Source organism: Mytilus edulis, chromosome 9, assembly GCF_963676685.1.
Source record: "Mytilus edulis chromosome 9, xbMytEdul2.2, whole genome shotgun sequence".
NCBI classification, from domain to species: Eukaryota; Metazoa; Mollusca; class Bivalvia; order Mytilida; family Mytilidae; genus Mytilus; species Mytilus edulis.
The window spans coordinates 8,103,695-8,117,626 of record NC_092352.1 but is presented as its reverse complement, the minus strand read 5'-3'; the positions used below and the strand labels follow the sequence as shown (position 1 = coordinate 8,117,626).

The 13,932-nt window shown below is 33.5% G+C and overlaps 1 protein-coding gene across 8 annotated transcripts in view; it reads left to right on the top strand.

The window, feature by feature from the left end:
* The window catches only part of LOC139487577 (scavenger receptor cysteine-rich type 1 protein M130-like), a 69,615-nt gene that overhangs the window by 32,728 nt on the left and 22,955 nt on the right, over window positions 1-13,932 (top strand). For all 8 annotated transcript variants that reach the window (XM_071272470.1, XM_071272468.1, XM_071272466.1 and 5 more), the window contains 7 exons: window positions 1,216-1,363; window positions 5,120-5,298; window positions 6,443-6,581; window positions 7,976-8,199; window positions 8,760-8,904; window positions 12,049-12,242; window positions 13,070-13,211. In XM_071272470.1, coding sequence (XP_071128571.1) covers window positions 1,216-1,363; window positions 5,120-5,298; window positions 6,443-6,581; window positions 7,976-8,199; window positions 8,760-8,904; window positions 12,049-12,242; window positions 13,070-13,211 — 1,171 coding nt within the window. The remainder of the gene's footprint in view (window positions 1-1,215; window positions 1,364-5,119; window positions 5,299-6,442; window positions 6,582-7,975; window positions 8,200-8,759; window positions 8,905-12,048; window positions 12,243-13,069; window positions 13,212-13,932) is intronic.

Here is a 13,932-nt window from a genome sequence, read left to right as displayed (position 1 = left end):
CTCTCCACAAGAAACTATTTTACACAGAAATACTAGTCACCAAAGACCCAAGTAAAAGTGTGTATATGTTAGCAGGTCGACACATGACTTTAAACAATGAGCAAATCTAATAAAATTATAAAAGGCAATTTCGGTAACTAATATGTTTCTAGGTGCTGAACCCTTTTGGAACTTTATCTTATGTGTTGTAACATATTAAAACAAACTTAAAATCACCCAATATGGTTCAAAACCCACTAGATGGGTCAAGGTGCACAATTGTTTCTACATAGGTGGTAATGGTAACGTCCATATCGTTAACTTGGATATGTATGATAGCTCGTTTCGAAGCTGAGACATTTTCACATATGTGGTTAAATTTTCGGGGTACAAAGTGAGATTACTTTTTCCGTAAATTAGCAAACCCGAACATCCTTTTGTGATGCTGGTCCTTGTGGTAAAAAATCCCATTTTTAATACAATATGTTCTTTGAAAATTTAATACTTTGAACACATTTAATTGCACCATAGTTTTTACATATTTATTCTATGTTCCCTTACTTTCTTAATCAACACAAATAGTTAAGCTCAGTCACTTGCTTATCATAGAAACATGTCAAATATCACTACACAGAGTTTTTTTGTTTACAAACAACTTTTGAGTTCCTAATTTCCAGGCGCATTAGGGATATTGTCCCAGATCTGCACCAATCACAAGCAATAAACAATTAACAATAAACAATGTCATCACAAGGTAGTGAAAGTTGTCTTTCCTTCCCTCGAAAATCATGTCAACATTGCCAATATGTTTAGTTCACACCTTAATTAGAGGTTTGGCCCGTAAGTAATAATGATACCTATGTTCTACCATTTGAAAATCAAAATATAGTCTATAGAATGCAACAGTAAAGATGGAAAAAATTATCAGCCACACAAGATAAATAAGAAAGTGTCAATAGTTTCAGTGGACCGTAAAATTGAGGTAAAAAGTTTTATTTCAATAGCATTTAGATTAGAAAATCATATCATAGGGAACATATGGACTAAGTTTTAAGTTGATTGGACTCCAACTTTATCAAATACTACCTTTACCAAAAACTTTAACCTGAAGTGGGACAGACAGCCAGACAGACAGAGGAATGGACACACCGGCTGAAAAAACATAATGCCCCTAGGTGGGACATAATAAAAAGAGAATTTAGTCTTTATTATATGTTGTCCCAACTCTGTTTTCAGTTTTACAGATGACATTAAACCTAACAGGAAACAGCAGTTCTGTTGGAAGGATTGTACTGTATGTTGGTGGAATAGAGGGATCCATCTGTGATGATCAATTTGATGATAAGGATGCTACTGTTATCTGCAGAATGATTGGATATCACAGGTATTTTTCATGTAACCTAGATAATGATTAGATATCACTGGTATCTTTCATGTAACCTAGATAATGATTGGATATCACTGGTATCTTTCATGTAACCTAGATAATGATTGGATATCACAGGTATCTTTCATGTAACCTAGATAATGATTGGATATCACAGGTATCTTTCATGTAACCTAGATAATGATTGGATATCACAGGTATCTTTCATGTAACCAAGATTATGATTGGATATCACTGGTATCTTTCATGTAACCTAGATAATGATTGGATATCACTGGTATCTTTCATGTAACCAAGATTATGATTGGATATCACTGGTATCTTTCATGTAACCAAGATTATGATTGGAGATCACTGGTATCTTTCATGTAACCAAGATTATGATTGGATATCACTGGTATCTTTCATGTAACCTAGATAATGATTGGATATCACTGGTATCTTTCATGTAACCTTGATAATGATTGGATATCACAGGTATCTTTCATGTAACCTAGATAATGATTGGATATCACAGGTATCTTTCATATAACCTAGATAATGATTGGATATCACTGGTATCTTTTATGTAACCTGTATAATGATTGGATATCACTGGTATTTTTCATGTAACCAAGATAATGATTGGATATCACAGGTATCTTTCATGTAAAAGAAAAGAGGGACGAAAGATACCAAAGGGACAGTCAAACTCATAAATCTAAAACAAACTGACAACGCCATGGCTAAAAATGAAAAAGACAAACAAACAACAGCACACACGACACAACATGGAAAACTAAAGAATAAACAACACGAACCCCACCAAAAAACAAGGGGTGATCTCAGGTGCTCCGGAAGGATAAGCAGATCCTGCTCCACATGCGGCACCCGTCGTGTTGCTTATGTGATAACAAATCCGGGAAATAGTCTAATTCGGTAGGTCACATTCAGGAAAGGGAAGGGGATTGTAGTTACGACGTAAGGAACATATCCGATATCATTTGTGATACGGTTATTCCATAACGGTCAACCAACTCGTGATGGCGTCCGTAAAATTTACGAAGGGATGATTTCAACTTCACCATTTGGAACTCTTGGTTTAGTAGCTTCCTTGTGAGCAGCAACCCTCTATCAAGAAAATCATGATAGGAAATGCAAGCACGGGAATATCGTATCAATTGGGAGATATATACCTCGTATGCAGGTGCTGCTGGAATGTTGCTACTTAGAAATGGAAAGTTCACAATTGGAAAGCTGAAATCATCTCTTTTGTCGTAAAGTTTTGTTTTCAAACGACCCTCATTGTCAATTTCTAGATGTAAGTCAAGATATGAGGCTGACTTAACTGTATCTGTAGTATCCTTTATCTCTAGCTCGATTGGATAGATGCGTTCCACATAGTCACCAAATTTTGAATTATTTAGTGAAAGAACATCATCTATATAGAACCTAGATAATGATTGGATATCACTGGTATCTTTCATGTAACCTAGATAATGATTGGATATCACAGGTATCTTTCATGTTATCAAGATAATGATTGAATATCACTGGTATCTTTCATGTAACCTAGATAATGATTGGATATCACTGGTATCTTTCATGTAACCTAGATAATGATTGGATATCACTGATATCTTTCATGTAACCAAGATAATGATTGGATATCACATGTATCTTTCATGTAACCTAGATAATGATTGGATATCACAGGTATCTTTCATGTAACCTAGATAATGATTGGATATCACTAGTATCTTTCATGTAACCTGTATAATGATTGGATATCACAGGTATCTTTCATGTAACCAAGATAATGATTGGATATCACAGGTATCTTTCATGTAACCTAGATAATGATTGGATATCACTGGTATCTTTCATGTAACCTAGATAATGATTGGATATCACAGGTATCTTTCATGTAACCTAGATAATGATTGGATATCACTGGTATCTTTCATGTAACCAAGATAATGATTGGATATCACAGGTATCTTTCATGTAACCTAGATAATGATTGGATATCACTGGTATCTTTCATGTAACCTAGATAATGATTGGATATCACAGGTATCTTTCATGTAACCAAGATAATGATTGGATATCACAGGTATCTTTCATGTAACCAAGATAATGATTGGATATCACAGGTATCTTTCATGTTACCTGTATAATGATTGGATATCACAGGTATCTTTCATGTAACCAAAATAATGATTGGATATCACAGGTATCTTTCATGTAACCTAGATAATGATTGGATATCACTGGTATCTTTCATGTAACCTGTATAATGATTGGATATCACAGGTATCTTTCATGTAACCAAGATAATGATTGGATATCACAGGTATCTTTCATGTAACCTTTATAATGATTGGATATCACTGGTATTTTTCATGTAACCCAGATAATGATTGGATATCACAGGTATCTTTCATGTAACCAAGATAATGATTGGATATCACAGGTATCTTTCATGTAACCTAGATATTGATTGGATATCACAGGTATCTTTCATGTAACCAAGATAATGATTGGATATCACTGGTATCTTTCATGTAACCTAGATAATGATTGGATATCACTGGTATCTTTCATGTAACCAAGATAATGATTGGATATCACTGGTATCTTTCATGTAATCAAGATAATGATTGGATATCACAGGTATCTTTCATGTAACCAAGATAATGATTGGATATCACTGGTATCTTTCATGTAACCTAGATAATGATTGGATATCACTGGTATCTTTCATGTAACCTAGATAATGATTGGAGATCACTGGTATCTTTCATGTAACCTAGATAATGATTGGATATCACTGGTATCTTTCATCTAACCAAGATAATGATTGGATATCACTGGTATTTTTCATGTAACCAAGATAATGATTGGATATCACTGGTATTTTTCATGTAACCAAGATAATGTAACCGGTTACCTTCTGATTGAATTTCACAGTAACGTTCTGCTGCACCTTAGACTTTTGGTTGGATATAAAACAATTGATCACTTGAAACGTAACTGCAAAATGAATGAATATCACTGCATAATTGAATAGCATATTCGTTATTCATGTTCATACCAAATGATTTGATATGTCATATTGTGTATTCACTATTATTCGTGGAATACCAATTTTCATGCTTTTCATTGGTACAGGTGACCCAAGAATCACATATATATGTTATTGGGTTGTATACAGTCTTTGACAAAACCAGGAAAATCAAATAATAATGAAATATCCACGAAAATGGAAGATTTCATCAATCCACTAAAATCGATACTCATGTAAATAAATGAATCCACAGTCAGTACATTTCATGTAACCAGGAGAAAAACTGGATATCAGTTGAATGACATCATAGGTAAACAGTATATGGGATATCATTGGTATCTATCATGCTATCAGCTGATTGGTTTGATATCACAGATGTCTTTAAAGTAAAATGCCAAATATTTGGATATCACACGTGTCTTTCATATTACCTGCAAAATGATTGGATATTACATATATGCCATAATACCTACATATGATTGAATATTACCATATAGATTATTGGTATCAAGCCTGCACCCTGCAGAAAGAGTGGAAAAACACTGGTATTGTGAAGGTACTGTAAAGATTTTGATAGAATAAGCATACTGTAATTTGTGTTTCAGTGGTAGTGCATTAAACAATACGTGGGTAGGTGGGGTTTGTTCGGTGAAGTTACTGGGCAGATTTTGATTGACTAAGCATTACTATAATTCGTGTTTCAGTGGTAGGGCATTAAACAATACCGTGGGAATTTTTGGTGAAGGCACAGGACAGATTTGGATTGATGAATTACAATGCTCTGGTACAGAAACATCTATACTACACTGTGGCTATACTACTATACATGACTGTATTCATTCAGAAGATGCTGGGGTTATATGTGAAGAAGCACCACCTGCAGGTATACTGTAAAAACAGAAATTTTGTGGAGGATTTAATTTTGTTTATTTCGCGGAAAGAATATATCCACAAAATTATAACCCCAACAAAACATTTAACCCCGGTATAATACCACTTACATTTAAGGAAACCACGAAATTAAATCCCCATGAAATCTTATAGAGACAAAACCATGAAATTTTAACCACACCAAAATTAATGTTTCTACAGTATTTGTTTTCTACCTTTATGTAGCCATTGGAGTTTGCTAAAATTTTATTATTTCTATGGTTGTCTTTTGAAATTGCATTTGATTCTCCTGGCCATTTGGCTCACATTGATTGTCCTTGTAGTGTTATTACACCACAGGTTACCAAGTTGTGTGGGTATATTGTTTTGATCTGTCTGTCTGTCCATGCTTCACTCATCTTGGTTTCCAAATGATAATGTTAAAAATATTTTTATTCAGATTGCAACTTTCTCAGATATGTGGTTACAAATAACAAGAAGATCCCTATTGATTTTTAAGTTACTACGTCTAAGGTCAAGGCTGATAAAATAAACAAAATAAGTACAGGATAGTTTCCTGATTTTATATTTAGAACTTTTAACAGTGGTGGATCCAAGGGGGGGGTTCTGGGGGTTGGACCCCCCCTTATTTTTGGCTGATCAATGCATTTGAATGGGAGAATATAGTTGGAAACCCCCCCCTTTTAAAATGGCTGGATCCGCCACTGCTTTATATATATGTATATGCCTTGATTTGAACCAAGCTTAAATATTTGGTTGAATAGAGTGAGTGAATACTCCCCCGTGATTCATATTTTGTTATTCCTTTGTCCAAGTTCAAGATCATATTTATTAAAAAGTGACTGTAAAAAGTGCAGAAAAAGGATAATTTTATGCATGATAGCCTCAAATCCTACATGGAATTGCAGGCAAACATGCATATATGGTCACATTATGATAAGAGGAAAGTCCATATAAATTTTCAGATTATTGCCTCCAAAGTGCAGGTCATACTAATTAATTTAAAAAAGAAGATGTATGATTGCCAATGAAAAATGACTCTCAACAAGAGACTATATGACACAGAAATTCTTAACCTAAACAGTTGATAAAGTCCAATGAATTAACAAATTTGACAGATATTTTTTTTTTAACAGATATTCAAATTGAACTTGTGGGTAGGGAACCCAATGAAGGTCGTGTAGAGGTGACAGTGAATGGAACAGTAGGAGGTATATGTAGAGATGACATAGGAACATCAGAGGCCAGAACTATATGTCTTTCCTTAGGATACAGGTGTGTTATCGTACAACCTTCGCAACATATGCATAAAAAGGATTTTGTAATTTGTCCTAAGCAGAATAATTTTCCTTTTAGTAAATGCAATTCTAATACTGGGTAATAAAATTAACACTTTAAGAAAATGAAACATCCATAGTACTTTTCTGTGACAAAAAACAGCTAGAAAGGGAACAAATTTTTGTAAAAATTTCTACCTAAATGGAATACATGAAAAAGTTATAGAACATTACAAACAATGATACATTATGTGGATGATCTTAAACAGTCCTATTTGGAAAGATGACAGTGCTAGAACTATAGAACTCATTTTTATGCCCCACCTACGATAGTAGAGGGGCATTATGTTTTCTGGTCTGTGTGTCTGTTCGTTCGTAGTAGAGGGGCATTATGTTTTCTGGTCTGTGTGTCCATTCGTTCGTTCTTCCGTCTGTCCTTCTGTCCGTTTGTCCCGCTTCAAGGTTTAAGTTTTTGGTCAAGGTAGTTTTTGATGAAGTTGAAGTCCAATCAACTTGAAACTCAGTACACATGTGCCCTATGATATGATCTTTCTAATTTTAATACCAAATTAGTGTTTTGACCCCAATTTCACAGTTCACTGAACATAGAAAATGATAGTGCAAATTTCAGGTTTAAGTTTTTGGTCAAGGTAGTTTTTGATGAAGTTGAAATCCAATCAACTTGAAACTTAGTATACATGCTCCCTGTAATATGATCTTTCTAATTTAAATGCTAAATTAGAGTTTTTACCCCAATTTCACGGTCCACTAAACACAGAAAATGATAGTGCAAGTGGGGCATCCGTGTACTATGGACACATTCTTGTTATTTGTAGGATAACAATTTTCAATGATTTGGTAGGTATAAGTTAACCACAACTTAAAACATATAATGAAGAACAGATTTCCTAAAGCTTGCATACTGGTTTTGGTAAAACCACGAAATCAAATATGCAAGAAAATACAATGTTTCCTAAATCCATAAAAATTGGTATCCACATTAATCCACAAAAATAAAAGAATCCACAGTACGTGTATAACTAACTTTCATGAGGGTTGTAATGGGGGTACCTTCATGACGAATAACGGTAAAAGTTCTTGCCAAATGACATTAACAGTAAGTTTTGGTGTATGACGATAAAATGTACACTTTCTTTTAGACAATAAAAACATTGACTGATTTTGACGAATAACGTTTATTTTTTTCCAAAATTGACAGAAGATTATTATTTGAAACCTCTGATGAATCACGATAAGGATATTTTGACGAATCACGGTAAAATTTTAACCAATTTGATGCTAACGGTAGTCAAAATAACTGTTTGACGCCTGACATTGAAGGGCATTACTACCCTCTTTCATATCTTCAAATAAAATCGTTTTATTTTTCAGTGAAGTAGACATTTTAACAACAACATATAGTAGAAACAGTAAGTGGTTAGGAGGAATTCACTGTTTACAGAACGAGACTTCATTAGCCCAGTGTTACAGCAATCTAGGACAACAGCCATACTGGCATGAGACATGTGACAAGTTTGGGGCAGCTTTACTCAGCTGTACTGTTTCAGATACTACTACCAGTACTACAGTCTCGACAACAGTTCAATCTATGCCAGGTAGGAATCATAATTATAATTTTTCAGAAGTAGGGGACATATTATTTTCCTGTCTATATGTCTGTTCAACAATAAATCAGTTCATCTGCTAGCCTTTTTGTTCATTCATCACTTGAGTATCAGGTTAAAGTTTTGGATTTAAGGTAGTCTGCACTGAAGTTATATTTACTTACAATAGTACAATACAACAACACTAAAAAAGTTTGGATAAAATTGTCAGGATTTTGTTTGAATGAAATCTCAGTTTTGTACATTAATTACGGTAAGCAATATCTATGGTGTTAATTGCTAGGGACAAAAAAGTTTACAGACTGATTTTGATAATATTTTAAAATTTTGATAAATGGGATTCGTTTGATTTTTTTATGAACTTTTTGGCCAAAGTTATACTTTTATACTTCTACAGGCTTTATGTTAATAATCATGATCAGAAGCCAAATGCTGAAATACTACACAATTATCAAACTGTAATTTCTTATTTCTAGAATATTTTATCATTAAAAGAATGACGTTACAAATGCTTCATCCTTAAACATCTCATTGGTTGGTTGTTGTTTCAGAATCTGTAACAGTGCAGCTGATTGGTGGAGATTCTGACAAGGAAGGGAATGTTTTATTGACCTATGGAGATCAGACTGGTACCATATGTGATGACTTGTGGGACAATGATGATGCTACAGTTATCTGTAGAATGATGGGATACAGGTAAATAATATTTTATAGCGCAAGGGACCATGGTGTGTTGCATTATGGGGTATACTCAGTATGTCTATTGTTTGCTTCCACATCATTGATTCTTTACTTACTTATGTATTTGTATAATATATAGTTTCATTCAGTATGAGTTTAAATGGGTCTCACTAATTAGCGACAACAAGCGTCAAGAAGCGACAACAAGCGTCAACAAGCGACAAGAAGCGACAACAAGAATTATTTTAGCGACAACAAGCGACAAGAAGACTATTTAGCGACAAGAAAACATTTTTTTTTTATTAGATATAAAGAAATTTGTATTTAATGTTTTTTTTTTAAATATACGAGCAGATATGTCTAATTAAAATGTTTTATTATATAGATAGACGAAGAAATGAAACATTTGTGAGGAAGAAAGAGATTGTGTATATTGGTATAGATGGAGAAATTTAACATTTGTGATGAAGAAAGAGATTGAGCTTCTTTTTTTTTAATTTTTAAATATGAAGAATATGTATAAGATAATGTATGTATCTGTTTTCATCAAAGTCAAAGTATGAATAAACGAATGGAGATATATATGGAGCGGGCATAATGGAATATAAAATTGAAACCCTGTACCAAAGGGTTCGTTTGATACCGCGCAGTATCAAAGACGTACAAAGTAACTGATTTATTAATCAAAGGTAAACCGAGTTGCGTTTTAGATTCTAGCATTGCACAGAGCACGTACTTTTGCGAGAATAATACTGAAATGCTGACAATTTACTTTATACTAAACATAAAAGTTGAATGGCTTCAGTCAGTTTGGTAGAGCAAAGGAAATGCACACGCTATAAAATTGAAACAAAAACAAAAAAATGTCAACTTTCCTTTGAAGGATTTATTGAAACAAAAACATGAAATATTATTTCCTTTCATACAGTATAATTCATTGTTCTTGATAGGAACAACATTAGATGTGGCTTCACCCTAAGGTAATAACAGTACACACAAATGAGATTAACGAGTCGCGTGTCCCCTGTTTTATTGCTATAATAACATCCAATTAACACCTTCAACTTTGTACACGCGTCGATCAGACTATACAATTACACGAGCCAGAATATACAATCATTGTAAATAGTGAACACCTGTTGAAAACTCAAGATTGTCATTAATTTCCTTTCATCTTCAATCCATATGCATAAACATGATAAATATCGTTTAATGAGGCAATAAACAAATAAAAAGACGAAAACATTCACATTTCAATTTTCTTTTCCTCCTGTTTGATTTCAGTTCTTTGTATTTCACAATTTGTGTCAATACTTGCAGGACAATGATGCACAAATAATTCATTTTGCGAGCTTAATATATATTGCACGAAAAGAGTTTTAAAAAACAAATTATAAGATAAATAATATGTTCTAAAACACAAGGAAAAGTAATCTCATAATACAATAATTAAACGTAATACTGGCTGTTATTCATAATAGATGATAAAATATTATGTAAATAATGTTTCATTTTTTTCTATCAATTTTAACTTTCTTGTCGCTAAAATTATTTTCTTTTGCATATTCTTTTAATATTTATTACAATAATTAATTTTAATTAAAAAATAATGTTTTCTTGTCGCTAAATAGTTTCTTGTCGCTTGTTGTCGCTAAAATAATTCTTGTTGTCGCTTCTTGTCGCTTGTTGACGCTTGTTGTCGCTAAAATTCTTGTTGTCGCTAATTAGTGAGACCGGTTTAAATGAATAACAGGTAAATAGTGTTTTATCGAAAGCAGTTTAGCATGAAGCAATACCATGCTTTTTTTTCTTCCAAAAAATTTGACACCATATGCCCTTTTGTGTTATCTGGATCAAGATCTGGTAATGGTATTAGGTTTTTGACTGATCAAAGTGTAACAACCTCAAGGAAGCATTGACTTAGTTGGTTGTATGTTATTTCAAGAACACAGTTTTTATCACTTCTGCCAGACTCACTGAGAGTGTACATCAAATCACTTCTGCCAGACTCACTGAGAGTGTACATCAAATCACTTCTGCCAGACTCACTGAGAGTGTACATCAAATCACTTCTGCCAGACTCACTGAGATTGTACATCAAATCACTTCTGCCAGACTCACTGAGAGTGTACATCAAATCACTTCTGCCAGACTCACTGAGATTGTACATCAAATCACTTCTGCCAGACTCACTGAGAGTGTACATCAAATCACTTCTGCCAGACTCACTGAGAGTGTACATCAAATCACTTCTGCCAGACTCACTGAGAGTGTACATCAAATCACTTCTGCCAGACTCACTGAGAGTGTACATCAAATCACTTCTGCCAGACTCACTGAGATTGTACATCAAATCACTTCTGCCAGACTCACTGAGAGTGTACACCAAATCACTTCTGCCAGACTCACTGAGAGTGTACACCAAATCACTTCTGCCAGACTCACTGAGAGTGTACATCAAATCACTTCTGCCAGACTCACTGAGATTGTACATCAAATCACTTCTGCCAGACTCACTGAGAGTGTACATCAAATCACTTCTGCCAGACTCACTGAGAGTGTACACCAAATCACTTCTGCCAGACTCACTGAGAGTGTACATCAAATCACTTCTGCCAGACTCACTGAGAGTGTACATCAAATCACTTCTGCCAGACTCACTGAGAGTGTACACCAAATCACTTCTGCCAGACTCACTGAGAGTGTACATCAAATCACTTCTGCCAGACTCACTGAGAGTGTACATCAAATCAATACACTGTTGGCAAAATAAGTTCATTACTTCATTAGAGCATGATGAAAGTTATGCCTGAAGTAAAAAGAAATATCCATTTTTTGCATAAAAAATGTCATATACCCTTATTTTTTGGATATCATTTTCTTTCTTTCGAAAAATTATACATTGGTGCAGAATTGACAATATTTTGAGCTTTATAATTGATTATTTATCAACAATATTTATCACAGGATGTAAAAGAATTTTTTACAAACGTTTTTTCCAAGCTTATGTTAAGGGGATTGTATGAGAGTTCCATGCATTTGTGTGTTCTTTTGTATGTCAGATTGGCAGTATTAGTTCATTATATCATATTACATATATGGTAATGCAACCATTTAGAGCTTCTGAAGTTTTGATATAGGTCATAATATATTTTTCAGCTATGGGATTGCGACCAATAAGAGCCACTTTGGTATTGGAACAGAAGAGATATTGTTAGATGATGTAGAGTGTTCAGGGGAGGAAGATTCAATCCTGAAATGTCCTAATGAAGGATGGAAGAATAATGATTGTGGAAGAGTTAGAGAAATAGCTGGTGTTAAATGTAGTGATGAGGTCACCCATGTCACTTTGAGTATGTTAATATAACGATTGTAATCTTGTAAGCTAGAAATAACAATTCAGGGGGAAATTGGAGTTGGTAATTATTTAGGCTATTAATGGTGACCAATGGGGGTACCTTAATGACAAATAATGGTAAAGTATATTGCCAAATGACATTAAAGGTAATTTTTGTTGCATGACAATAGCATGTACATTTACTTTACTTTTAAGAAGATATAAAAATTGACTGATTTTTCCAAAAATAACGGGACCGATGATTATTTGAGACCTCTGACAAATTACTGTAAAATTTTAACCAATTTGACGCTGACAGTCACTGAAAATTACTGTTTGAGGACTGCCAGTAAAGGGCATTCTGCAACTACCAAGTGTTTTGATAGTCAAAAGTTGATGCTTAAGTTCAATGATGGGCTGAAATAGTTATTTTTGCTGTAACTAGAAACTTTCTGACACAAAAAAATCATACGAGGAGAAAATTGGTATGATATGCCCTGATTTGTATTATGATTCTTCAGGTGAAATTCTAGAAAAAACAAATATATATGAAATAGGGTAATGCCTATTGCTTTAAGTAGTCTGAAAAACGCATAAATTAACAATCTTTATTGTGTCTTTCCTAAATTTTAAAACAGCTTAATCATATCATAATATGCAACTTAGTTATTAGTATTTTAACATTTTTTCATACAAAATATTTTTTAAAGGGTTGTGTTTGCTCTTTCTATCACTATAGAACAATAGAACAAGGTGACTATATTTACATCATTACATAGTAATTGATGTGTGATTGTTTAAGATAAAATTACACAAACAAGGACATCTCTTAAATTTTTGTAGACGTTACAGTGAGTTTACATGATGGCAGTTTTGAAGGTGAAGGTCGGGTAGAGGTTACCAGAGGTGATGAGACAGGATCAGTATGTGATGATTACTGGGATTATAAAGATGCCAATGTTGTGTGTAAAATGCTGGGCTACAGGTAAGCAGAGGCCAATGGAATTAAAAGGATAAACTTAAAAATCTGGTACTGTTTATTAATGAGAGCTTTTAAATTTATGTTGTATGGAAGGAAACACAACCTATTGACATTGAATCAATCTATGAATGAGAGCTTTTTAATTAAGGTGTAATACCACCAAATCATGGTACGTCACATCCGGTTGTATACGAAAGTAGGTCGAAAAAAATATTCTCTTGAATTTGACAGTTGTAGGTAATTAATCCTACGTTTTATTGCAGTAAAACCATTTCTGTGTCATGAACATATGTCTTGGGTATTTCAAAACACCATTATTTTTTATTTGGGATTTCTATAGAAAATTTTGTAATCTTGAGGTTACATGGTTACTAAACCTTGTACACAGATAAAATAAGGAGAGAAATTTGATTGGTTAACTTCCAATGATGGTTATTTTCTTATATGCAATGAAATGTTATGTGAATTTTTTTCTATAGAACTGCACAGGATAAAACTTTACTCATGCCAAGTTTTTCTTTATTTGAAACAAGGATAAATTCTGCACATTTTTTTGAAAAGTGCAAATTTAACAAAGACTAATAGGGGAAAATCAATGGTGGTATTACACCTATTATTGGAAGCTGTACATGCACCTTTGACCTTGTGAGTAATCTCATGTGTTAAAATGTCTTGCTATTTAAGTGAAATAGTTCAAAAAATGAAATATTCTGAGTGGATTGAG